The sequence below is a fragment of the Xiphias gladius genome, chromosome 12 (genome assembly GCF_016859285.1).
Source record: "Xiphias gladius isolate SHS-SW01 ecotype Sanya breed wild chromosome 12, ASM1685928v1, whole genome shotgun sequence".
NCBI lineage: Eukaryota > Metazoa > Chordata > Actinopteri > Istiophoriformes > Xiphiidae > Xiphias > Xiphias gladius.
The window spans coordinates 18096937-18120943 of record NC_053411.1 but is presented as its reverse complement, the minus strand read 5'-3'; the positions used below and the strand labels follow the sequence as shown (position 1 = coordinate 18120943).

At 46.3% G+C, this 24007-nt stretch overlaps 1 protein-coding gene across 1 annotated transcript in view; it reads left to right on the top strand.

Moving 5' to 3' along the window:
- LOC120797281 (endophilin-A1-like) overlaps positions 1 to 19810 on the top strand; it is a 28287-nt gene extending 8477 nt beyond the window's left edge. The window contains exons 2-9 of the mRNA XM_040140817.1: positions 14624 to 14692; positions 15837 to 15909; positions 16021 to 16164; positions 17071 to 17204; positions 17446 to 17604; positions 18119 to 18222; positions 18332 to 18462; positions 19614 to 19810. Of these exons, the coding sequence (XP_039996751.1) occupies positions 14624 to 14692; positions 15837 to 15909; positions 16021 to 16164; positions 17071 to 17204; positions 17446 to 17604; positions 18119 to 18222; positions 18332 to 18462; positions 19614 to 19810 (1011 nt within the window). The remainder of the gene's footprint in view (positions 1 to 14623; positions 14693 to 15836; positions 15910 to 16020; positions 16165 to 17070; positions 17205 to 17445; positions 17605 to 18118; positions 18223 to 18331; positions 18463 to 19613) is intronic.
- The last annotated feature ends 4197 nt before the right edge of the window (positions 19811 to 24007 follow it).

Here is a 24007-nt window from a genome sequence, read left to right as displayed (position 1 = left end):
AGAACCCGCGTGGGTCAGTTGACCAGGATTATCTCAGTTCTGCGAGCGGCGTCACCGGTGACGTGAGCGATTTAAGCAGGAAGTTGCTTTAATTTGGAGTTCCAGAAGTTCCGGAAGACCAAAGGCGGAGCGAGCGAGCCCTCCCGCTTTTTTCCGATCAAGGTTCGTCGGGGTTTTGTGATCCCGGGTGTGCGCTCTCTGCCTGCGGGCGGTGACTCGGCCAATCGGACGTGAGGAGCGGGAGCTGTGTTTTGTTGCCGGAGGAACAGGAATTCTGTGAGCGGGAACATCAAACCTCGGTATGGACGCCGGCTTCTTGTCCGAGGAGACTCTAATCTGGGACACATCTCAGCATGTGCGTTCCTGCATGTGATTCTCCAGCACTCGTGTTTTCACAGACGGTGTCAGCCGTCGACGCTGGGCCGCTAGTTCACGGCGCCCTCGACCAAGATGGTTGCCGCCGCCGCTGTCGCGAAACCTCGGTCCACCTGGCGGAATAAAACATGAGCGGAGAGAAAAGACACGGGCTGAAGGGGGAAAGATTGATGGGGTGGAAAGAGAGAGAGAGACTGGGGAGAGCAAAAAGTACCAGAAATCCTCAGACAGTGGCCGGAGCCTTGATTTCCATCCACCGCAGATCAAACTGAGAGGAGTCTGCTGAGTCTTTTGTCGGTTCATGAACAGTGTTGTCTTGACATGTCGGGAATTGTGTTAAAAAGAAAAATAGCCTGCAGCTACTTTGAATCTCTTTCACTCGTTTCAGTCATTTCTCAAGCAAAAAGCTTTTCCTTGTCACGCATCATCATAAAGTAAAGTATTTTCGGGGTATTTGGACTTTGGGCATTTGAAGACGCCGCGTTCGGCTCTAGGATTAGTCCATTCGCTGAAAAAATCGTCCGCAGATGGACTGGTAATGGAAATACTCAGCCCTGAGTACAGGTACTTTCACCGCTCCTCGACCTCCGTCTTTTTGTTTTTGTTTTGTTCTGTTTTTCTGGGCTTTTGTTTTTTTTTTGTTTGTTCGTTTCGGCCGTGGACATTTCTGGGACCGTCGTTCGAATGCTGGCTTTTATTTGAGAAACTATGCTCTGAGAAAATAAAAGGGAGAGGAAGAGAGGAAGCTGGAGGAAGGAGGGGAAAGTGAAATCAGTGATGAGAGAATCCAAAATATTCTCTCAAATTTAAATCGGCAATGGCAGGAAATAAATGATCAATAATCACATTAAAAAAAACCCATGAGATAAACACTTCAGTTTTATTTTATTTTGAAACCACAGATAATCTTTCTCTGTTTCTTCCAGACCGAATGTACCCTCCTCCGTTCCGGGGACGGTGTTGTCGTGGCAACCACATACGTACAAAGAGAAACCATCTCTCTCACACACACACACACACACACACACACACACAGAGAAAGGCAGGGCTGTGCTCCGGGTGGCTCGCTCAATGATTGGTCGCCCTCGAGGGATCACACGTGAGCGAGAAGCAGAGGAAGGGGGACCCCTGCGTGTTTGTACTCTGCTGTTGGTTTCAGGTGTATTTACCACATTTAACGTCGCGGCGCCCTTGACCTTTCGACCTCTGCCCCCCCCCGCTGCCGGCTGCCGGTCGTGTCAGCGGCGTAGCCTCGGCCGACGAGCAGGAAGGTTAGCGTTTTTGTTCGCTGAGGCAGAGGTGATCCCACCGGTAACTGGCGGTAATTTTGTCGGCTGGTTTTTCACTCAGTCCTGGTCCGGTGTCAGACGGTTTACTTGGCTAGAGGTCCCGTCTCAGTCAAAGGAAACTGAGTTGGCCTGTGAAGACACTTTGGTGCAGTGGCCAAATTGCCTGTTTCTGTGGCTGTTTCTGCCTCTTAAAAAAAAAGAAAAGAGAAAAAACGCCATTTGGAGATAACAGTGAAATGACTGATCAGTGTGTTGTGTGCAGAGAGCTCATAGTCATTAGTCATCCTGGCACAAAAGCTCTCTGGCGCACCCGGTTCTCCAGATGGCCAAAATGGATGCAGCGGTGTTGTGCTTCATTTCTGTCGCACCAGGTCCGGCAGAGTTGCGGAGTTCGAAAGGCTCAACAGCACCAGCGTCAGCCGACTCGTTATTGTGAGGGTGTTTATTCGCTCCCTAATTTAGAATCGAGTTTAGGCAAAAGTAAGAATTTCAGTATTTACTGGAGGTTTTTCAAACCTCGCTCTGGCCTGGTGATAGGAACCGGGAGGCTTTTTCCTTCCCTTATCCACAGAGCTTGTGGTTGTTCGTTGTGGAGCTGTCACTGATTGAATTTGGAATTTGAAATGAAAGAGCCCGGCGTTTCAAGGGGCTTAAACCTCAGGGCTCCGATCATAGACCTGATCCGAGGCTGGTCGCCAACTTTGCGTGGTGGGTCTGGTCGGGTTTTGCGTCGAAAATGCCAACAGAGGGAGAGAGCGCGGTCGAGGCGAACGGTCCGCGACTCGCTGCGCGAAGGCCGCGCTACTTCTCGCGCTGAAAACGTGAAGTGTTTCATCCTCCAACGTGGAAGTAGTTCCCCGCCGGTTTGAGTGCCTAAGCTCTCGAATGCTGTGTTATTACCACTGCGTCGGTGGAGGGTGGAGCATTTACGGCTTAAAAGTGCTCGGAGCTCATTAGCTGAGCTGCGGTTGTGCGGTGGCTTCGTCTTGAGGGCAAAGCAGGACTCAGTTTGGTGGTTGATACCTTTCAGATTGCAGTTGTATTTACCTGTATGTTCACAGCCGTGCGCCTTCTGAAATCTTGACCCGACACCTGAGTTTCGCTTCCGAAACTCCGGAAACGAGACTTGAATTCGATTCCGGGGTTTGAGAAATGAAACTATTTTCCAAAGTTTTCTGATGTTAGATGTTGTCGTAACACAAGCGGATAAAATAAAGACTCAAACCTTCTCGACTGAAATCAGATAATGGAGGATAATAAAAGCAAAAAGACTCCAGATCTGACCAGACATGTCAGTCAAATCTCCGTCGGCAGCAGACGGGTCTTCAGGGTTGAGACCCAGCCCCGGGGATCGCAGTGATGCCGCATTAGTTTCATTAGTCTACTGTGTTTACTCACAGTTAAAAGCCTGTAAATGAATCCTACAGGTATTAGCTCTGTGTTTGTCGCGTGTGTGTCCAGCCTGAGAACAAACTGGTCAGAGTTTGTTTTTATTTCATTTCTTTTTTGATTGCTTTGTCCTCGTCTTTTCTTTCCGCTCTCGCTTCTTTTTATACACGTGTGTGTGTGTGTTTTCTGTCACATGATGAAGACACACAACATCACTGCCGAGCGCCGGTGAATACTAATGTATCACCATCAGTCTCTCTCTCTGTCTCTCGCTGCTGCTCTTTCCACAAACCCAGTTCGGAGCAGTTGTCTACAGCACGGCCGCCTCCTGTATCTGTGTGTGTCTCCTTGCTGGGCGTTTTTATTGCCACATTGATCCTGAGAGATGCTCCTGCGGGGCTCCAGCACGAAGCCCCCCCATGTTCTCAATGAAGGCGTCTTCTTTGCGTCGATCGCTCCTCCATTTTGTTTCCGGCGTCACATGTGGCGAAACACTGCGAATAATGTCTTCAATAATATTTCTTTTTTTTTTCAGCTTGGAAAATTAATAATAATTTCAACTTTCTGTACGTTACGCTTTGCTGTTGTTAGCCGACACCGGGCTGGACAATGTGGGCGATGTAAATGTACCATTCCGGTGCAGTTATGTCGACTGTGGACGTCAAAATCAAAAAAGTGTTCAAACCGTCAAGTAAAAGTATCAACGCCACACAACAAAAGTCCTGCGTGCACAGTTTTTACTTGAGTAAAAGCAGGTAATTGTCATCAGAAACGTGAGAATACCAAAACTACGTTTTATAAATTATCATTGGATTTTCATTTCTGTGACACGATGACGATTTAATTTAATTTCTCTACCAGAATTACAGCGTAGAAAAGCATTTTTACCATAACGCCCATGAAATAACAGAAAATACGACTCAACAGTAAATAGACAAAAAAATTGTATGGAGTTTGGTTGGTGGCTGGTCAAGAATGTCTTCTGCGTTTTTATAGACTCCTGACCTCAGGACTACACAACACTGAATAATGAATTAAATATATAAATAGTGAGATTATAATACTGATGTAAGTTATAATCAGAATGAGGCCCCGCGGAGCTCCCGTAGTTTCCCCAGAGGGCTCCGGTTCAGTCTAGAAAGCCCCCACTTTGTGCTGCTCATTACGAAGCAATTATCTTCATCTCTTTGACGGGAAAATTCCCTAAACCCCATCAAACACACACACACAGCGTCATTTCATGGCCCGCGGATCGTGGCTCCAGCTGCTCCGTGCTGATGAACGGGGCGAAGGGGGGGCGCTTGTAAGTGACTGGAATCTGCAACCGCGTCCAAGTGTCCAGCTGTTCAGGGACAGACAACGACGGGGTAGTTTGGGCGGTTCGTGGAAAAAGGCGTTTGAAAGTGTTCAAAAGTACCCTCCCTGATCCTGTTTAGAAATCCTCACAATTACCACGACTGATGTTCCACCAAACGTGGTGGAAATGTGCGGATTTCTCACACAATATTTAATATTTAGCTGTAATCATTTATGAAAACAAATCTGGGGAATCCGCTGTGTCAATACCACATTTTTGTGAAAGTTAAATGCATATCCTGTCCTACGCAGCCATTTATTGTGCTTTTTTAAAACCCCGGATTTCAGTTAAAAGCGGTTGTTTTGATCGTTTTGTGGCTTTTTTTGATGTTGGATCGTAGAATGAAGGAAAAAACAAACCGACCATTACTAATGGATCTAAACTTCCCCGAACCTTCTCCAAGCTTATACCTAAACACAGCCGTTTGTGAAGGTGTCGTGCTCGGCCACTGGTCAACAGGCGGCGCTAACGCGCGGCAGTGCCGCACCAGAGGCAGGGAGGAAGAAGACCGCAAGCAAGTACACTTGGGCGTAAATAAACGACGCAATGAAATGCATTCTACGTATTCGCTAGAGCTCGAGGACACATTCATTTAGAAGCTGTGAGCTTGTTTGTTCACAGGGAAACTTCACGGGGCACCTTTGTTAATATGAGGCCTAAAACCCAACCCCTCCGGTCTGGCCGACCAATCACAGCACTTGTTTTTGTTTTAAATCCAGTTCAGGTGGAAGTGTGACCACGTCATGTTTTTCTTTATGTACATTTATCCCGCAGCCTGAATAAAACTAAGAGGACTTTTATCTCGTCACATTTGAGTTACCACCAGATATCAGGTCATTATTAATCAAACGGGAGCGTGTCTTGGAATGTAACTGCAATTACTATCCCCTCTTCTTCTGCGTCTTCTTCTGTGGTTGTTGTTGTTGTCGATATTAGTGCCCGAGTGTTGGTGAGGCGTTCGTGATGCGTCTGAGCTGCTGCGGCGCAGCTGGTCGGAGGCTTCCTGCTGGAATCTCGCCGTCGCCTCCCGAGAATTGAAATGCTTCTGCAGAGCAGTGAAACCTGCTGGAATTATAATGCAACGCGTGAAGCTGTTTAGACCCACAGAGCTGTGGAACGGCTCGTCCACTCCTCTCTTCATCACCTGCTGCTGTTCTTCTCTCTCCTCTCTGTTTTCTCTTCTTTTTCATCCTTTTCTCACCTCCGTTATTCCTCTGTCACTCTTCTGCTTTTCTTACATTTTTCTCCTCCCTTCTTTCATCTCATCGCCAATTTTCTCTCATCTCTCCATGTCTTTTCTCCTCTTCTTTCTTTCCTTGTTTTACTTTCTTCATTTCGACGTCTCCTGTCATCCTTTCCTTTTCCTCCTCTTTGCGTCCCCCCTTTCTCCGCTCATCTGGTTCCCTCTCCTCTTCTTCCTCACCATCAAAGTCCTGATCTAGTCTTTCCTGTCCTGTCTGGCTTAGAGTCACGTTCAGATCCACCGCCTCTGTCTGTCTGATCCAGTTATCCGCTCAAAGGCAGCGCTGATCCTAATCCTGCTCTGAAGAGGTTTTGGGATCAGATTATCTGAACTGTTCTGATTGTTTTAGATCGCAGGGACTCAGAAAAAAACAGAGGTGATGTCCTCAGAAGACCTCAGGAGTGTGATATCTGTCTCCTGAGCATCGTAATGCCCTTGTGTTATACAGATGTCATGATAGGAATTGATTTTGTCTTTGCATCGAAAACACACTCACTGTCTCTGTCCTAAAGCTCTAAGAGTGTCTGATGTTTTCTTTGCATCCTTTTGATGTTTGACAAACTCAGAGATTTTTATCACCCAACTCTGCAGGTTGCCGTCAGCTCCACAGAGAATTTTAGCTTCTTTCAGCTCATTGTTTTGGTTTTATGGACCACAGCGTTACTGCTCCGGTTCACTCTCATAGCGTCATCGACAGGCCGATGTTTTCAGAGAAACAGCTGTAAAAGAGCCGCCGTCCACCACCTGCTCGGCAGCAAAACAGCAGACAGACCCAGCCAGAGACCAGCTGGTGAACATAGAAGAGCGTTTGGCAGCTAAAGAGCCAGATGTTTCCCTCAGGAGCTGGTGGAGACCAAAACCAGAGCTAAGAGAGAGGGAGTACTGGACTTAGATTCATCAAGAGGACACAAACACCAGATCCAGATGAATCATCATGTTTTGTATTTGCGGGATGCGTAAGTTCACCATATCAACTGTAAAGGTGATGATATTTCAGTTCAGTGTTGTGGTCGCCGTCCACTGCCCCCAAGTGCTTACGTTTTAGGGAGCGATCGTGATTTGGGTCCAATTTACCACTTTGTTACCGTCATTCGGAACTTCGTCGTCACGGTTACAGTAACGAACACATGGTTTAGGTCAGGGAACGATCGCGATCGCGTTTTAGGAAAAACAAGGTTGACTGACGGTAGACAACGGGAAACGAGACAACAGTGTTTTCCCGTGTTGAAATGCAACGGTTTGTTTCGTTCAAGTGTCATTATATACCAGTGTTGTGTTTCCCGCTTGTTGCATTGCCCCCAGGTTGCCCAAAACAATCAATTCGTGACGTTTTAGGAGGAAGATACAAAAAAGGTCACAGGTCACTCCACCTCATCCTGGTGTATCAAGCTGCGTAAAAGCTACAGAGGAGCCCATGTATTTGTCGAAGCAGAAATAAGTAGAGCCCGCACAGCAGCACAGCTTCGAGAGCGCTTATTAACACCTTCCAGATCACACAGTTGTATGCAGAGGTTTGGTTATTTTTGAAGTGAAAAGTAAGTACAACCCCTGGAGCGAAGGGCCTGTAGAAATGAGCCCTTCTTCAACTTAATGTTTCATGTGCCATAGGCTGGGCATTTGCATACAACTGTATGTTTAGATACAGATTGCGTCTCGTGTTTTCAATTCTTAGTATTTGTCTTCTAATATGATTGTCTTCTTCTTCTTCCCTTGTTTTTGTTCTTCTTCACCTCTATCTTCTTATTTTTTCTGTCCCTCTCTGTCTCTGTAGATGTACTTTCATACCCTCAGACTGATTTGTAGCCCTACATGTCGTAAAATATTTTTTTTTTTAAACCAACCACAGCTCTCTGTCCCTTAGCTCTCGGTCTTTCAGTCTGATTCGCTGCGGGTCTGTGAGACAAGCCTCTCTCTATGTCTGGTAATTAAATGGCTGCTGCGTCTCACATCTTCTCTCTGAGGGGCGACGTTTGAGGAGACGAATCATCATTCCTGGGCTAAATAAAGCCGGAGGGGAAAATATCCGTTTGGGTTGCGCGTCGTGCTTCTCGGCTTCTGCCGGCGAAAGCTCGCAGAGCTTCCCAGAACGTTCACCAGTTCTCCGCGTCTGATGATCTAACCCTCCCTGCTGCTGTTAAAATAAACGGAGGTTTGACTCTTTCCGCTATGAAATCATCACCGGCTGGATGCACGGCACAATACATGCGATTATGAGACAATGAGTCGCGTCAAAGCAGCCATGGGTGTCCTTTTTCAGTAAATCTGCAGCTGTCCCATGAATATCTGCAGCATCTGAATTAAATTCACCTCCACGCAGGAGGTGATGAAAGCGAAAGGCAACAGCAGCTGAGCTTCTTCAGCCCCCTCCCGCTATATTCCACTGTAGAGCTGAGAGTCAGAAAAGTCAGCGCTTTAAACCACAAAAAAATGCAACGCGTGTTCAGAAGTCTCCTGTAGGAAGGGGACGAGGGTGCTCTGCCTTTTGAGGACACGCACACCTACCTCTTCCCGGATCGGAGAGGCTGCTGTGACGGCGTGCTACGGCCCCTCGGCGCCGTGGATCGTTGGTTTTTGTGTTGCTCTCCTCTCTCCTGTGCCTCAGGTACCGCCCTTCCTCCCGTGGAGCAGGTTAATCACCCGCAGCTGACTCCCGTCACTCACCCACGGGTGTTTAAAGGGGGAGAGAGGGAGCCCGGTCAGGGCCGGTGGGCCATGCAGCGGTCTGGGTGCTGTGGCTGTGTCTCTCTCTCCTTTTTTTAATTGACGAGGACGTTCATTTGGGTTCCTGTCATACCTTATTTCGTTAAGCTGTAAATAAATCTTTTTTTCTTCCCAAGAAGCCGGGCTCATTTTCACACGTGTTACACCCTTTATCCCCTGGACATTTTTAGGGGACGTAACACGGTGTGAAATCCGGTATCTTAGCCGTTGCTTCAAATGTGCCCTGATGTGGATTTCACAATCCGCCACGGTACAGAGAGATATTTTTAAAAATATATCGACTAAGACCGTTGCAGATGCTTGTCTCTAAGTCTTCATGCCTCACTACGGGATCAGAAGTACGTGGACGCCTGAACATGACATCCTTGGGCATTAGTCTGCTGCTACAACAGCCTCCACTCTTTTGTCTTCCAGTATTGATGTCCCGTCTCCTTGAGGGATAACTTCTGCATTTGTTTGCTCTTGTTCTGCCTTGTTTTTTTCTCTCTCTCTTTTCTCTGACTTTTCCCTGCCTGCCGACCTTTCGCTCTTTTATCTCTGTAGATGTTCTTTTATTTCTTCAAACTTATTTTATAGACTTACGTGCTGCAAAATATATTTTTTTAAAAAGTGTGTGCCACAGTTTTAAGACCTTACTTCACTGAAACTAGAGGAGCTGGCACAAACGGCGTCCACATACTTTTGGCCATGTGGTGTACACTACAGCTCCTGTTTGGCTTCCCATGAATCTAAACAGTTAAAAATACTTTCCAGTGGTTCAAGTCGACTTTTAAATTGCTGCTGCTGCAGTGTCCACGTTTCTGTTTTTTTGTTTGCGCACTTGAACGCACCAAAGTAGAAATGATGAACCACGAGTTTATTTCATTAAAAGCAGGAAACGTGATTTACGACGCTCACGTTTTGATGATGTCTGGGTGATTAAGAAGAAAAAATCTAAAATGTTCTTCTTCTTTTTTTTTTTTTATGCTTCCACTGCGACAAGATCATCAGAGATTTTTAAATATTGAGGGAATAAAAAAAGGTGTTGAACATTTTTTTCCTGAAACAGACACGTCACCTTTTGGATGAATTAGCCTGAGCTCTCATCTGTCTCACGGCCCGAGGTGACGTCTCCGTGTTTTGGCAGCCGATCAGACAGTTGGATGAACCGTCTCCGGCTGCCAGCTCTCCTCCCCGGTCCCCGCCCCCCCCCCCCCGGATCGGCTAATTCTCCTCCACACGAGATTAATGTCGGCTGGAGAGGAGGGATACCTGCTCCTCGTGCTGTCAGGGCGCCGTGACCTCCGACCTCCGCGGTGTCAGCCACTTGTGATGGCGACCGTGTAAATTAAGCTTTTTTTTTTTTTTCTTTCCCTGAGGGAGTGACTCAGCAAAGTGAGATGGGGGGGGGGGTGAAGGGAAAGAGGGAAGGACTGAGGACAAACGAGAACGAGAGATGGAGGAGGTCGGAGCAAATATGGCTGATTAAGTGGGAGTCGCAGAAAAAAACAAGAGAGAGAGAAAACCGGCAACCGTGGAGGAGGAGGAGGAGGAGAAGTAGAACAGATGGGGTTGGTTAATGCCTCAGTGGTCTGAAAGGTGGTTACAGTGTGTGTGTGTGTGTGTGTGTGTGTGGGCGTGAAACGACTTCCACCCGTGGCTTCCATTTTTCTTACTTTCCTGTGATTACTGCCAACGAGACCAAGCGCTCAACTGTTCTGCGGCTTTGTGGGGAACGAAGGTGTAGGGACGAGGGGGGGGGACGTGTCTGTGTCAGCGCCCCCCGCAGGCCGTGAAAAGAACAGTATTGTAACGTTGGAACGCGGATTATTTCAAACGTAAGGCCAGGAATAGCTTAAATCAGATCGGTATTTGCTGTGACCCCCTTCTGCCTTTAAACCAGCACCAGTTCTCCTTGGTTCACCTGCATAAAGTTTTTCAGGTTTCTCAGCAGGTGGGTCGTTCTAAGCATCTTGGAGAACCAGCCTCAGTTCCTCTGCGGATTTAGTCCGTCTCAGTGTCTCCTGTCTCTGCATGTGGTCCCAGACTGAGACCAGGGCTCCGTGGGGGGGGCCAGACCATCTGCTGCAGGGCTCCTTGTTCTTCTGGTCTCTGAAGACGGCTCTTTGTGACTCCGGCTGAGTGTTTGGGCCGGTTGTCCCGCTGCAGGTGTGAACCTGGGACTGATCAGACGCCTCCCCGACGGTGTCGAGTGACGAGGAAGAATCTAAAACCTTTTCACAGCCGCTGTACAGAAAGTCGGGCCTCACAGAGCTGCGGGCATGACTCGAGACTCCTTTTTGTGAATTTGGAAGAAGTAAAAAGTATTTACGACACTTAACTTTTAACAAATGGCTTCCGACACACTATAATTGTAAGCAGGTAAAAGTATTTATTAACGTATTTATCCACAACTCTAACCGACTCCTGTGGACGCAAGTAAGTGGATAAACAGATAACGAAAGGCAACATAGCAAAACACAAGTTCCAACGATATGTCTTCGTATGAGAAGTTATGATCGCTGACCTAACTATGTCCTCATATCAGTTTACTTACGCAGCACAAATCTGGTCCAGACACCACCAAGCGTTTCGCAGTAAAAGACAAAAGAAGAGCTCCCTGAATTTGAGAAGCCGGTCACACGGACATAAATTGGTGCCAGATACAGTGTGAAGAGGCCGTAGAAGGAAGGAACACTGCCGAGGCCGTTATGTAACAGCTACCAGACTCAGTGTTCCTCACAGACAAGTGTGTGTGTTTGTGTTCTTGGAAACGTGAGAGTACCCGGTCAGATCACCGTCTCCATGGCAACTGCCTCTTCCTCCTCATCTGTCTGTCCTTCTCTCTTTCCTTCCTGCTGTTGCCTTTGTAGGGTCTTTACATTTTGTAATCGCGGTCGGACGGGCCCACGGGGCCCGGTCCCAGGGGCCCGAGGGCTCCGGAGGTCCCCCCTGGGCCAGAGTCTGTGTATGAGCTGACTCTTAATATTTCTTCTTTCAGAGCGAAAGAGCTCAGTTAAAAGACACAACAGGACCACAAAGCGATGCGACACGATCCCAAAGAGACACGAGATGACTACAAAGAGATGAGAAGCTACTACGGAGAGACGAAACAAAGGACCATAAAGAGACAGAAGACGACAACGAAGAGACTCAAAACAAAAACAGAGACACAGAACGACCACGAGGAGACTTAAAACAACTGCAATGAGACGCTACTGGACTAACAAGTCACAAAATGAGATTTAAAAAAAAAAAAGAAAACATAAAGAGACACAAATGACTGAAAACACAAACAACTACAAAGAGACAAAACACAAAAGCAGAGACACAAAATGACCAAAAGAGACAAAAAAAATGGCTACAAATGACCCAATGGTCTGGACGTCCTATGTAGGACGGGGGGGGGCTTTTACCTGTCTGTGCTCATGATCCGTCCATGTGAATAACCATCTGTGTCTCTGTTATTTCATCAGGGCAGCTTTGATCAAAGCAACACACACACACACACACACACTCTCAGGTGCTCAGGTGTATAGGCGGTTACATAAACACGCATGTTTACCTTCATGTTTGCATGCTTTGTTGGTTTGATGTCGAAGGTGTGTGACATCTGCTTCACGGACCACACACACACACACACATCATTAGCTGCCCGGTCAACGAACTTCACGTCATTTTGATTTGACTGTTTGCAAAAGGAGCTTCCATGTGTGCAGGGGTGGAAGAAGTGCTCACATCCTGTACGTAGGCGAAGGGACCGGCATGGGAATGTAAAAGTAAAAGTTCTGCTTAAGGAAAAGTACAGAAGTCTCATCAGCAAAATGTGCTTCAAGCATCAAAACTGCACGAGGATACAGTTGGCTAGCTTAGTATGGAGGTTCCCAACCTGGGGGTCGGGCCCCTGCAGAGGGCTGAATCTGAACGGTACCCAACACCTACGGCTGTCGGATAAATGTACCAGGGTATAAAGCAGCACAGCATGAGGAGCTTCAGTTAATGCTACTCGAGTACACGTGCCTGGCTAAGCTCCACCACGGCGTGTGTGTGCATTCATATTTGATTACCTGAAATCACCAAAAAAAGATTTGGATTCGGTTTCACTTTGTTGTCGGATTTGTCTGTAGGTGGTGTTGCAACACTGAGCCCCTGTAGATGTACTGTGTGCATCCCAATGAGCAGCTGCAGTGGGATCAGTTTTGTTGCTTATCTAAACTTTTCTAGTTGGCAGTTGGTCCGGTTTTTGCTGTAACATCGCTATTTAACTTGAGGACTACCCGTCTTCCCTCCACAACAATGATCCCAATGAGTGAAGCCTACGGATTTTATATTACTGGAAAAAGACGGCACTCGAATCAGGCAGATGTCCTGACTACCGGGAGTGAGAAGTTGGCCTGGTGCATCCCTGTTAACACCAATTAACATTTTATACAACACATAACATTTCAAGTTGAGTTCTTCGTCTTCATATTATTATTATTATTGTTGTTTTTGTTTTTGTTGTTGTTGTTGTTGTTATGAGCAGCAGCGGCTCCAGTCTTTATGTTTAATTATTCATGCACCTGCACCAAAGTAGACTTTTCCCATGAATGCTCTACTCTCCTGTTGGTACTGTATCGAGCCTTAATGCATGTTTAAGGGCTTATACTGCATGAGTAAGCGTGTGTGTGTGTGTGTGTGTGTGTGTGTGTGTGTGGGTGGCTGACGTGAGTCACGATTGTGGAGAATCCCACTCTCCTCCTTCCCTGCAACCTGAGGCGACTAGAAAGTGAGAGGTTTCACTCTGAAGCACTTCCTGCTGTCACGGTGAAAAAACTGAGAAGGACAAGAAAGGCACGTCCAAGGCTGTGACGGCAAAACCTGAATGAATATAAACCAAAAGTGATTTGTGGTAGAATCATTCATCCTCTCCAGAAGTGAATATGTGTAATTAGTAAGACTCTGTGTCCTAACCAGGTGGCGGGGCAGGCTACTGTCTTTGTTTGGTTTGGAAACCGAGGCGCAACTAGGGAAACGCATTGAAAATCTTTTTATCGCTCAGTAGACGGATTATTTTTCCATCCCGAGGGTCGGAAGAGTCTTTGAGTATTCTGGAAATACCTTCAGCACGACGGAAAGTGTTTCCAACAATCTTGCGGATTTTTCAACCCCTTAGAGGGAACCGCCGGTCACCTCTGTGACCCGAACGCAGGCTAATACACGAGGGACACGAACTGGAGCTGGTCGGCGCATTCAGATCGAGAACCCACAAACTAGTCTCAGACACACACCGAACGGACCCATCCGTCCCACCCGCCCTACGCGGACCTCACCTAACTTCCCTCCTGTGCCCTTGATAGTTTGTGGCCTGAATTATTATATCATTGTTATTATTATAATCATTCGGTATCGAGTTTGAGTTGAGACTCGGGACTGAGGCCACTGGCTCGAGCAGACACGTGAAGTCAGCTGAATGTTCTCTGTGAAGCTCTGCAGCAGTGTTCGGCACGTTATCTATGCACGTACCTGTAAAAAGAAGTTTAGAGGGACGCGTCAAGAAATCTAACACCTTCGTAATCGTGACATATTCATTTATATTCATAAGCAATAATGAAGAAACTGAGCTGAATCAAGGTTCGTTGAGACGTCTCGGTGTTAACGCGGACTCTGTTCGGCAGCTTTTACACTTGACTGCGACAAACGTTACAGGATCCCAGTAAAAACTCAGCTCGTCCATAGGGGGCGAGGCGCTCGGCCCTCGCTGAGGGAGTTTCTACTGTGGCAGGATGAAGAGGCTGTTGGAGAATCCAAATTGCTCCTCCGTTGCCTTCAGAGGCCAAATGACGGATGAAATATATTTTGATGACACCGGGGAATTAAAGGTTAACGCTCACACAAAACAGGCCTTGTTTTCGGTGCTAATATAACCCCTGTGATCAGCCGTCTAATGTTGGATTATTCATTCTGTCGTCTACAAAGCTAATGCCGTCACTCCATCTCCACTTTCCTTCCGCTCTCTTTCCGCCGTCTGTCTCTTTTTCCTGCTCCTTTTTATTTGATATGCTGTCCCCTGTGTTTCCCTCCAGCTCTTCCAACAGCTCTCTCCTTTGCTTTACTCCCGCTCTCATCTTGCAACAAGAAATCCCAGTTTTCTCCCCGTCTTTGAAAGTGGTCCGGTCTTTCTTCTCTCAGGGTGGGTTCGAGGCAATGAAGTCTTTCAGGACAGAAAATCTGAGTGGACCTAACTCTCTGTGTCCTTCTCTCTTTCTCTCTTTGGGTTTCTCATTTCAGAAAGTCAGTGAGAAGGTCGGAGGGGCGGAAGGAACCAAGTTAGATGATGACTTCAAAGAAATGGAAAAGGTAAATACCTGTCCATTCACACAAAATAAAAAAGAAGCACTCCACACCTAATATAATACAGTGCCTATTAAGACATTAAAAGAATAAAAGTTAAAAATAAGCTTTGTTTCGTCCGTTTTCAACACCACTGTCACATTTTCTGTTTCATGCTGCAGTAAAGGCCCTTAATCTTATGAAATATACCTAAAAGACAAATTTTAGTCCAGAATATTTAATGTTCTATAGAAATTCTGGAGTAAAAAGAGAACCGATTCCGTCTTTTTACTGTGAAGCAACTGCAGGAAGTGTTGAGGTAGGCGTTTCAGCGGGAATAGCTTAGCGTGGGATAGCTGTACCTTAACCAAGGTTAGAGCAACAGTTCCCCATTTCGGGAAATACACTCTTTTGTGCCCCGGTGGAGAGTTTGATGAGAGAATTGGTACCACTCCCACTCTTGTTCATGGAATAAGAAGGCACAGCCAACGGCCAGTTAGCTTGACTTTGCATAATGACTGTGACGGTAAAGAAATACTCCACCGCATAACCCGCCAGTAAACCAGAAAATCGTGGTTTTTTTACACTTGGGTTTTTGTACAGATGAAACCAGGAAGACATAACGTGTTAATTAGTGAGCTTCAGAGGCACCGGTCAGTGGATTTTGTAACCATTTGGACAGGGCCGGGCGCAGCCTCCCGCTGTTTCTAGTCCTCTTCTTCGTGCTAAGCTAAGCTAACAGCTGCTGGTTGTTGCTTCGTATTTAACGGACAGGCGGTAGCGGTATCGATAAGAGCTTTACCGATAGATCTGCCAGACTGGTAAATTGGACAATATTATCTTGTATTATCTAAATATCAATATAAGTATTGGCCTCGGAAATCCTTTATTGGTCAGGTTACAGTGTCCATATTCTAACTCTCCACCAGAAAGCGAAACGTCAAATTATTCCTTTCAGAGTTGGAGTAAATTTTCATTTTCCATTTTTACTTTTTCACTTATGGATCAGCTTCACACAAGTGAATTGATTAGGTGAGAAGCTGCAGGCACTCTTGGTTCTTATCCATGGATATACATTAACGTCTAGATGTAATCTTCGTTAAGTAGCTTTATGTGCTAATTGGGGTGTTGCTTATCTCCCACATTTTGCCTGATGTATTTTCCTCTGCAGAAGGTGGACGTCACCAGCAGAGCAGTGCTGGACATCATGACGAAAACCACAGAATACCTACAGCCTAATCCAGGTATAAAACACAAAGTCAAGCCGCACCCGACTGCAACAACATGAAGCAGGAAAAAAACACAATGTCAGTATTTACGTCGTCACTCATTTTCCAACTCCTGCTTCCTTAAAGCATCCAGAGCCAAGCTGAGCATGATCAACACCATGTCAAAGATCCGCGGGCAGGATAAGGGACCTGGTTACCCGCAGGCTGAGACCGTCCTGGGTGACGCTATGTTGAGGTTTGGACGGGACTTAGGAGAGGAGTCCAGCTTCGGTAAGTGGGAATGTGCACGTACCAATGGCGTCTGCAAAGGCCTGTTCCCTCAGAGATTTGTTGTGGGTGGTTGGTGGTGGGGTCCGGTAGAGGGGCCGTGAGGCAAAGCATTCATATTTGCACATTCTTAGTGGATGTGTACTCAGGCCTGTTCACGTCACAACGTGGAGACTGAAATACTGTTGAAACTCTGACTGTTGTAACCAGGAGATCTAAAAACTACCACTTTTCAGCCAACCTTAGCCTTGTTTTTAACTTGGAGGTCCAGATGTCTCTTGACCTGCCAATGACCAAATCGGCGCCGTCTGGTTGTCCACACATTTAGAAAATTTGCCCTTCGGTTGACTGCGTTAAAGCCAGTACACACATTGAAACACAGTCAGTCACAGGGCCAATGATTTTGTCAGTTAATTTTCACAAAAAAATGGCAAAAGTATTGACATTGACATTTAAATTAAAAAGTCAGCATAGTGCAGGCATTCAGGGTAAAAGACATCTTCTGGCGTTCACCAGAAGGCAGCTGATTAAATTCAAATCAGGCGTAACCGAGTCCCGTTTTCAAACATTTATGAAGCGCTCGCTGTGAGACTTTTTCGAGTCACCAGAGAGCAGCAATGAACTTCAAAATCGCTAGAACAGGACAGTGGGTTAAGTGCAGTTTGAATCCACCAGACCCTCGCGGTGCCGAGTGCCTGTAGGCCAGCACAGACTAAACACAGCTCTGACCCCGATAAACGATCTGCCACCCCTTCCCGTTTGGGAAAAATCGTAGTCGCAGAGAGGCAAAGGGTTTCTTTCATTCATTTCCCTGCTTTCTCACTATTTCTCTGTCCACCTTCTCCACATTTTCTCACTCTGCCCCATCCTTCCGTTCTCTCCGTTTTCCCTTCATCCCTTTCCTTCCAGGCCTGGCGCTGATGGATGCCGGCGAGGCCATGAAGGAGCTCGGGGAGGTGAAGGACGCTCTGGACATGGAGGTCAAACAGAACTTCATTGACCCGCTGCAGAACCTCCACGACAAAGACCTCAAAGAGATACAGGTGAATAAAACAGGTTCCCAGACAACAGGTCACTTGATCCCTCCGAACCTTAATATAAGTGAAGAATGGCAACAGTAATGGATGCTGTAGAGAGCTGCCATCAAATAGCTGCTGCGGTTCAGATGCTGTGTAGCAGCTCACTTACACACCAGCACATCTCCTTGAGTCGAAAATGGTCTCCAGACTGATTTATATTTCATATTCCTCTCCTGTCATTTTTTTTTCCCCCCCTCCGCTGTAGCACCATTTGAAGAAGATGGAAGGCCGCCGTCTGGACTTTGACTACAAGAAGAAGCGTCAGGGGAAAGTCCAGGACGACGAAATCAAACAGGCGCTAGAGAAGTTTGACGAGAGCAAAGAGATCGCAGAGCAGAGCATGTTTAACCTGCTGGAGAGTGATGTAAGGGCAACTGCATCTTTTTTACTTACGCTGTCAAGTACAATAAATAGATCTTGTATTTGTTGGGAAGTTAATATAGATTATCAGAGTTGAAGCTACAGCGAATGTTGTTTCTTCGCCATCCCAATGAATGTTGAAAGTGGGCGTTTACAGAAAGCGAAACAACCAAAAAAATAATAACAATGATGATGACAAAACACATGAAAAAATAATTTGAAACAAAATCTGTTAACACCAGATTATGCTCCAAGCACAAGTGCAGAAACGTAGTTTTTAAAGCGCAATGAATGAAACCCCAAAGTTCTAGGGAAGGGAAAAACAATAATAAAATATTCACCATGTCTGTTGTTGAGGGTGAAATACATACAGAATCCCATTGTGCTCGAAACTGCTATGGAAAAACAAAGGGCCGCCATCCTGTGCCATGCTGTGCCAGGCCAGACCCAGGCCCAGCATGGGTAGAGAAACAGGGCTACTGCAGTGGAAAAAACACATGTATGTGTGTGTGTTGCAGATAGAGCAGGTGAGCCAGCTGGCAGCACTGGTCCAAGCTCAGCTGGAGTACCACAGCCGCGCTGCTGAAATCCTCCAACAGCTCTCCAGCAAGATGGAGGACAGGTATTGATTAATCTGCCTACCGCTGATAAAAATAAACCAATAAAACTAGATTTATGTGATTAGACAAGCCTTTTTTTTTTTTTTCAAACTGTGTCTGGCGTTTATCCAGGATAAAAGAAGTGTCCAGTAAACCGAGGAAGGAGTACGCTCCCAAACCCCGAATGACCCTGGAGCTTCTGCCCCCCAGTGAGAGCCACAACGGGGGGATACACTCTGCCAAATCCCCCGGAAGATCACCAGGTAGGGGTCGGAAATGTACTTTGGCTTGGCGAATGGGAGCTTGACCTAACCAAAAACGTATCTTTTCTTATCTGCTCTGCAGCGAAACAGCCTTATGCCAGGATCAGACTTCACAATATCAGTGCAATAATGGCCCAGCCCAACAGATGTGGGCCCCCGGGAATGAAAGGGAGAGTCAGGCGCAACGACTGCGCATTTTTTCGCCGTGCGGTGTAGTCATAACGGGGACAGAGACAAAACAGCACGGCATCTGGAACGCCTTACGTCCCGACAAAAAAAGACTAGCGCGTAACTTTTCTACCCTCTCGCCCAGTTTGACGGTTTCTCTTACATGTTCTGTGATGTTCAGCGATAGGACCAAAGTCCTTCCCTGCTCTGCTGTAAACACGATGGAGCAAAAGAAGAGGGATGTCAGCCCCCTGACACGACCTTTCAAATCACCTTCATGAAAGTCATGAAAGACGGCCAACTATATGATTGGTCAGGAGCCGGTGTGTGGTCTGCCATGTCTCTTGGCCAAGTCACGGCGGTGATTTATGACTCTACGATCACCTAGTCCGACGCGTATCTTATAGTCTGATCCCGCTGTGGTTGAGAAATGCCAAGAGGTACGCTGAAAAAAGCAGATGTTTATAGGTGTCAAGAGGAATTGAGGGTTCCTCGTGGAATGTCACGACACATTGTTAGAGATCACTGATCATCAAAGACTCACCGTGGTTTTAAGACCGAACGACCAAAAGAGAGTCGTTTGTGTAAGGAAGCTGCGCAAAATGAAGATCAGCACGTAATCCTACATAGCAGCTAACTAGGATGCTACGGGCCACGACAGAATGCAAACAATTGATTACGTTCTTACAAAGACTCCCCACCCCTTTCTTTTTCAAGCACCTTGTGCATTTACTTTCCCCAAACTTCTCTGCGTATAAGCAGACATGTGCTTTCTACGCTGTGTTCTTTTAAATGCATTCAGATTTGGTCAGTAAACCAAACCAAACAACATGACCCACAAAAGACACAGCTCAGATAGAAACTCAGTACTCAAGAGGTAAGAACCTCAGATATGGCCGCTAGAGGTCGTAGCACCTAACTTACAAAAAAAACCCACCCCTGACTCAACCTGCCTTGTCCTTTTTGTCTCCGTCCCCTCGCAGCCCCCATGGACCAGCCCTGCTGCCGAGCACTCTACGACTTCGAGCCGGAGAACGAAGGCGAGCTGGGCTTCAAAGAGGGCGACGTCATCACCCTGACCAACCAGATTGACGACAACTGGTACGAGGGCATGATCAACGGCCAGTCGGGCTTCTTCCCCATCAACTATGTGGATATCCTGGTGCCGCTTCCTCATTAGGCCCCGCAAATCACCTGACCCTTCCGCCCGACCAATCCAGACACCCCGAAAAACAGCCCGTATTTGCATAAACGGCGAACCACGCCCTCCTTCTACTTCTTCTACTTCTTCTTCTGTGCTTCTGTGCCATTCTGCTCTAGCAAAATGGACTGAAATGAGGGAGGAGCCGGAGGTGGGACGGATGAGACGAGGCAGTAGGACAGGGATTGGAGGAGAAGAAGAGAGGGAGAGGAGGGTTTTAGCGCGAGAGATGCAGAAGAGAGGGATTGAAAGAGACGAGAAGACGAAGAGAGGATGATGTTTAACAGCACGGTGCTCGGCCGGGCAGCACTGGATACCAACGAGGCTCTGGAGACTTACCAATGAGGCACGGTGTATGTGTACGTGCATGTATGTGTCTGTATGTGCGTTTCGACTTGTTCTTACTCTATTATGATCAAGCCAGCACAAATTCCTGCTTATCAGTTGAAACAGCTTATTTCTTTTTTTTTTGCGAAACTGTCTTCTTCCTCTCTCCTTACTTTTTTTCCCTTTTTTTTTTTTTGTCGTTGCTGCCACCTTTCTCTCCGAGTAATTCTGTCTTTTCTGCCTTGACTTGACTCTTGTGCTTTTCAACGGCCCTAGATTTCTCAGCAACTATCACAGTCTTCCCCGGCTTCTTTCCGTCCCTCTTTCTTTCTTTCTCTCTCGGCTAGCACTGCCTTCTAGCACGGCTCCATACTGTATACAGACCTATCACTAACCCGTGATCCAGAGCCACAGTAGGTCATCGGACCCTTCGGTTTATATCTGAGTATATCTCGTACTCTTTCTGGCACTTCTGCTAACATACCCTTAACCTTCTCAGAGTCTGCGTAGAATCTCAGCTCAGCGGCTGCACGCACGAACCAGCCGAATCCAAAAGCTGAGTGATGGTAAAATTTAGTTTTCGTGAGTGCATCTTTGGAATAAAGCCCTATCTGCAATAAGTAGATATTTCGAGGATGAAGGGGCGACTACTGGATCACTCATTTTCAAACTCATTTATCCTATGGTGGGAATTTCAGCAGGTTTTAGAGGCTTGAGGGTCGGGAGAGTCACTCAGCACATCAGTAAACACGTCAGCTCAAGCGGTGAAAAGGAAAACTCGGGGTTACAGGATTTGCCTGACAGCAGTGATATGCTAACACAACCAGCACAGGCCAGTTGCACTGAACAGAACTTTTCACCAGGTTTGTGAACTGATGAGCCTCAGTTTATTACAGTATAGACGAAGGGAAAGGTGCTTGTTTATTCTCTGTGTACTATTCTAACTTACCCATTCACAGTATTTTGTATTTACTGTGTGGAGTAGATGCTTGTTGATTCGTCTTATTTGTGTCTTCTGCATGCGGGACTGTGTGAACAGTGGTAGCCGTTCTCCAATTCCCTTATTACTGTATGTACACTATCTTCTTGACTCCACCTTACGAGAACCCAGATTCTTCAAATGTTCAACTTGGTTGCGGTTCACTGCCTTGCAAATGGGTAAATCAGTCACCGACGGACATCCTGTCAACTGCCATGATCACCTGGGAAAAACCCACACAGGGGACGACCTACCGCTCATTGCCAGCAGTCTGTCCACCAGCTGTACGTTGTCAATTGAGATTATTCTATAATCTTTAGCACCAACAGAATATCGGACCTTAACTGACACATTGTAGAATTTTCCTAGCGCCCCTAGTTACACTAAACCTTCTAGGACGCGCAGAAGTTGTTGGAAAAAACTCCGGGAGGCGCCGTCAAAATTCTCTAAACTTCAGAACGTCTGTAATGTTTTTGATCTTCCGAATATTCCAGAAACCTGGAAACGTTCTACACCGCTCGGAACTGTACCTGATCTACTGAAATTTCTGGAGCCTCGGTCGAATTCCTGAACCTCTGTCTCACCGTAAAGGTTTGTGAGTATTTCAGGTCTCCGGCGCCCCTCGAGAACTTCACACATTCTACGGCTTTGACGGGTCCACAGAACGAACCAGAAACGTTTGATTGTTCTTGGCAGCGCTCTGAAGCGTGCCATTACATTCGAGACGCTTTTGAGCATTTTAGAACTCGGGCTGTCTAAGAATGTTTCTGGACACACTGGGCATTCTGGGGCATTTCTAAACACCCAGGAGCGCCCAGAACATCGTGGAGCCCTCGACACCGTGTATAATTAGGGATTCAGGACCCTCCAGATATGCTGTCGTAGTTCTCTCTAACCAGTCGTTGTGGTAGAGTGTAATATCACTTTTGAGTATTCAGAACCGAACCTATTAGGTCAGTAAGCAGTCAGTATTGGCAGTAACGCGGCGGAAAATGAGAGGGCCCACACCCGAAGCCCAGAAGGCCTAGGCCCCTCTACCACACAGCTTAGCGCTCAATTCAACACTCTACTTTTATCACAGAAACAATTCAGTGAAGTCTCTCGGTCTGGTGCGTTAGGGTTAGATTTACTGCTTCTAGTTCTGGTCCCGGGAGCAACAGAATCTGAATGTGAAAGCACTCATATTTAGATCATGTCTCTTTTGCTGCCCTTTGAGGGGCTTCACTCCGTACTCCTCCCAGGTTTCTGCGCTTTTTCTTTTTTATGCGCACTTTGCCAGATCTCGTAAGTAATGGTGTAATTTGGCTCCCGTCCTACTACTAGATATCCATCTACTAGATAACGGTGTAATGTGCTACTACTACATGTCATAGTTCCCAAACAATGGTGTAATGTTTTCACAGTGTTGATTCATAAAAAAAAAAAGAAAAAAAGAAAAAATACTTTAATGACCATTAACATTCGAATTGGTGTGATTACAGTTTTCATAAAGTGATTTGATTACTGCTCACATGAGGTTACTGAAAAGTGTGCATAGGCAAATATTTCCCATGGTAACTATCAGCCGTGCTAGTTCCCCGGAGTCATGTGCAGGGTAAAGTGGGGCTTGTACAGTGGATAAAACTGCTGCAGCTACCTACCTGTTGTGTTTGAATTTATCAGCAGCAGTATGTCAGGTAGTATTCAGGAGACCTCACACAAAAGGTTGATGTTATTCATTGGTAAAGGCTCTTTAATAATTCAGCTATTTATCGCTGGTGTTAGATTACACTGACAAAACTACCTTTTACAGACAATGCACAACATCAGTTCATGTAAAAAAAAAAAAAAAAAACACTGGTTGAACCAAAGTTACGGGGGTTTTGCCTTTGATGGCGGCAGAACGCTTTTTATTGGCAGAACGTTGCCGGTATTTGTCTCACAGCTGCACGGGCTGAAGGATGCAGCTTTGGGACAAGTTGATGGGGAGTTTCCCGCGTGTTTGTGCGACTTCCAAGAGTTTTCTGATCCGGGTCGCGACTAACGGCGATGGAAAATGTTCTGGCAGTGGTCAGGGATCTCGTTCAGACGCTTGACGAAACACAAGACTGGAGAACTTACTATCATGTTCATGACTTGCTGGAATGGACATTCAGTATGGTGCTGGGTTCTTATCGACTCCATTGTACATTAGAATAAAAAACAAAAAAAAACTGAATCGCGTCAAGTACCCAGGCCGTCTTTGCGCGCACGGAGCTAAAGTTAGTAACCTTGGTAGAATGCTTGTTCCCATTTACCGCGGTAGAATTTTAAAAATGAAAACTGAAACCCACGCGGCTGGATATTTAATGCGTAGACTGTATTGTTTCACTGAAAAGCTTAGGGTTTTTTCTATCCAGGCATTATTTATTACGTCGTCGAACATCGGCAGGAATCTGTGCTAGCATGGCTAACGCTACTGTGCCGGATGTGACTAACCAGTTAGCCTTGCACATTCCCGTACTCGTGCTTTGGTGATGCAGTGTCACGTAGAATACTTAAAAGTAAAGTATTTAGTGCCTGAAAACTTAATATCTCAACCTAAATGTAACACTTTCTGTTGAAATTCAGAGGAAAAATACTCAGAATCTGTTTGGAAAACATCGTCAAAAGGATAGCCGTCATTTTAAACAGTTGGACTGTACATTCTTTTTGTCTAATTTTTTGCCCATTCCTTGCTAACTATTAATCTGATGATGCTGTGATTACAAAATAGTCATAATAATATACTATAATATACTATAATTGCAATATACTCCGTTAATTGCCCCACTAATTTCTGTTTCTGCAGGAGTTTACGGGAAGGGACTGAACCACGTGAAAATACCTAAACCCTTTTTCGTCGTTCTATT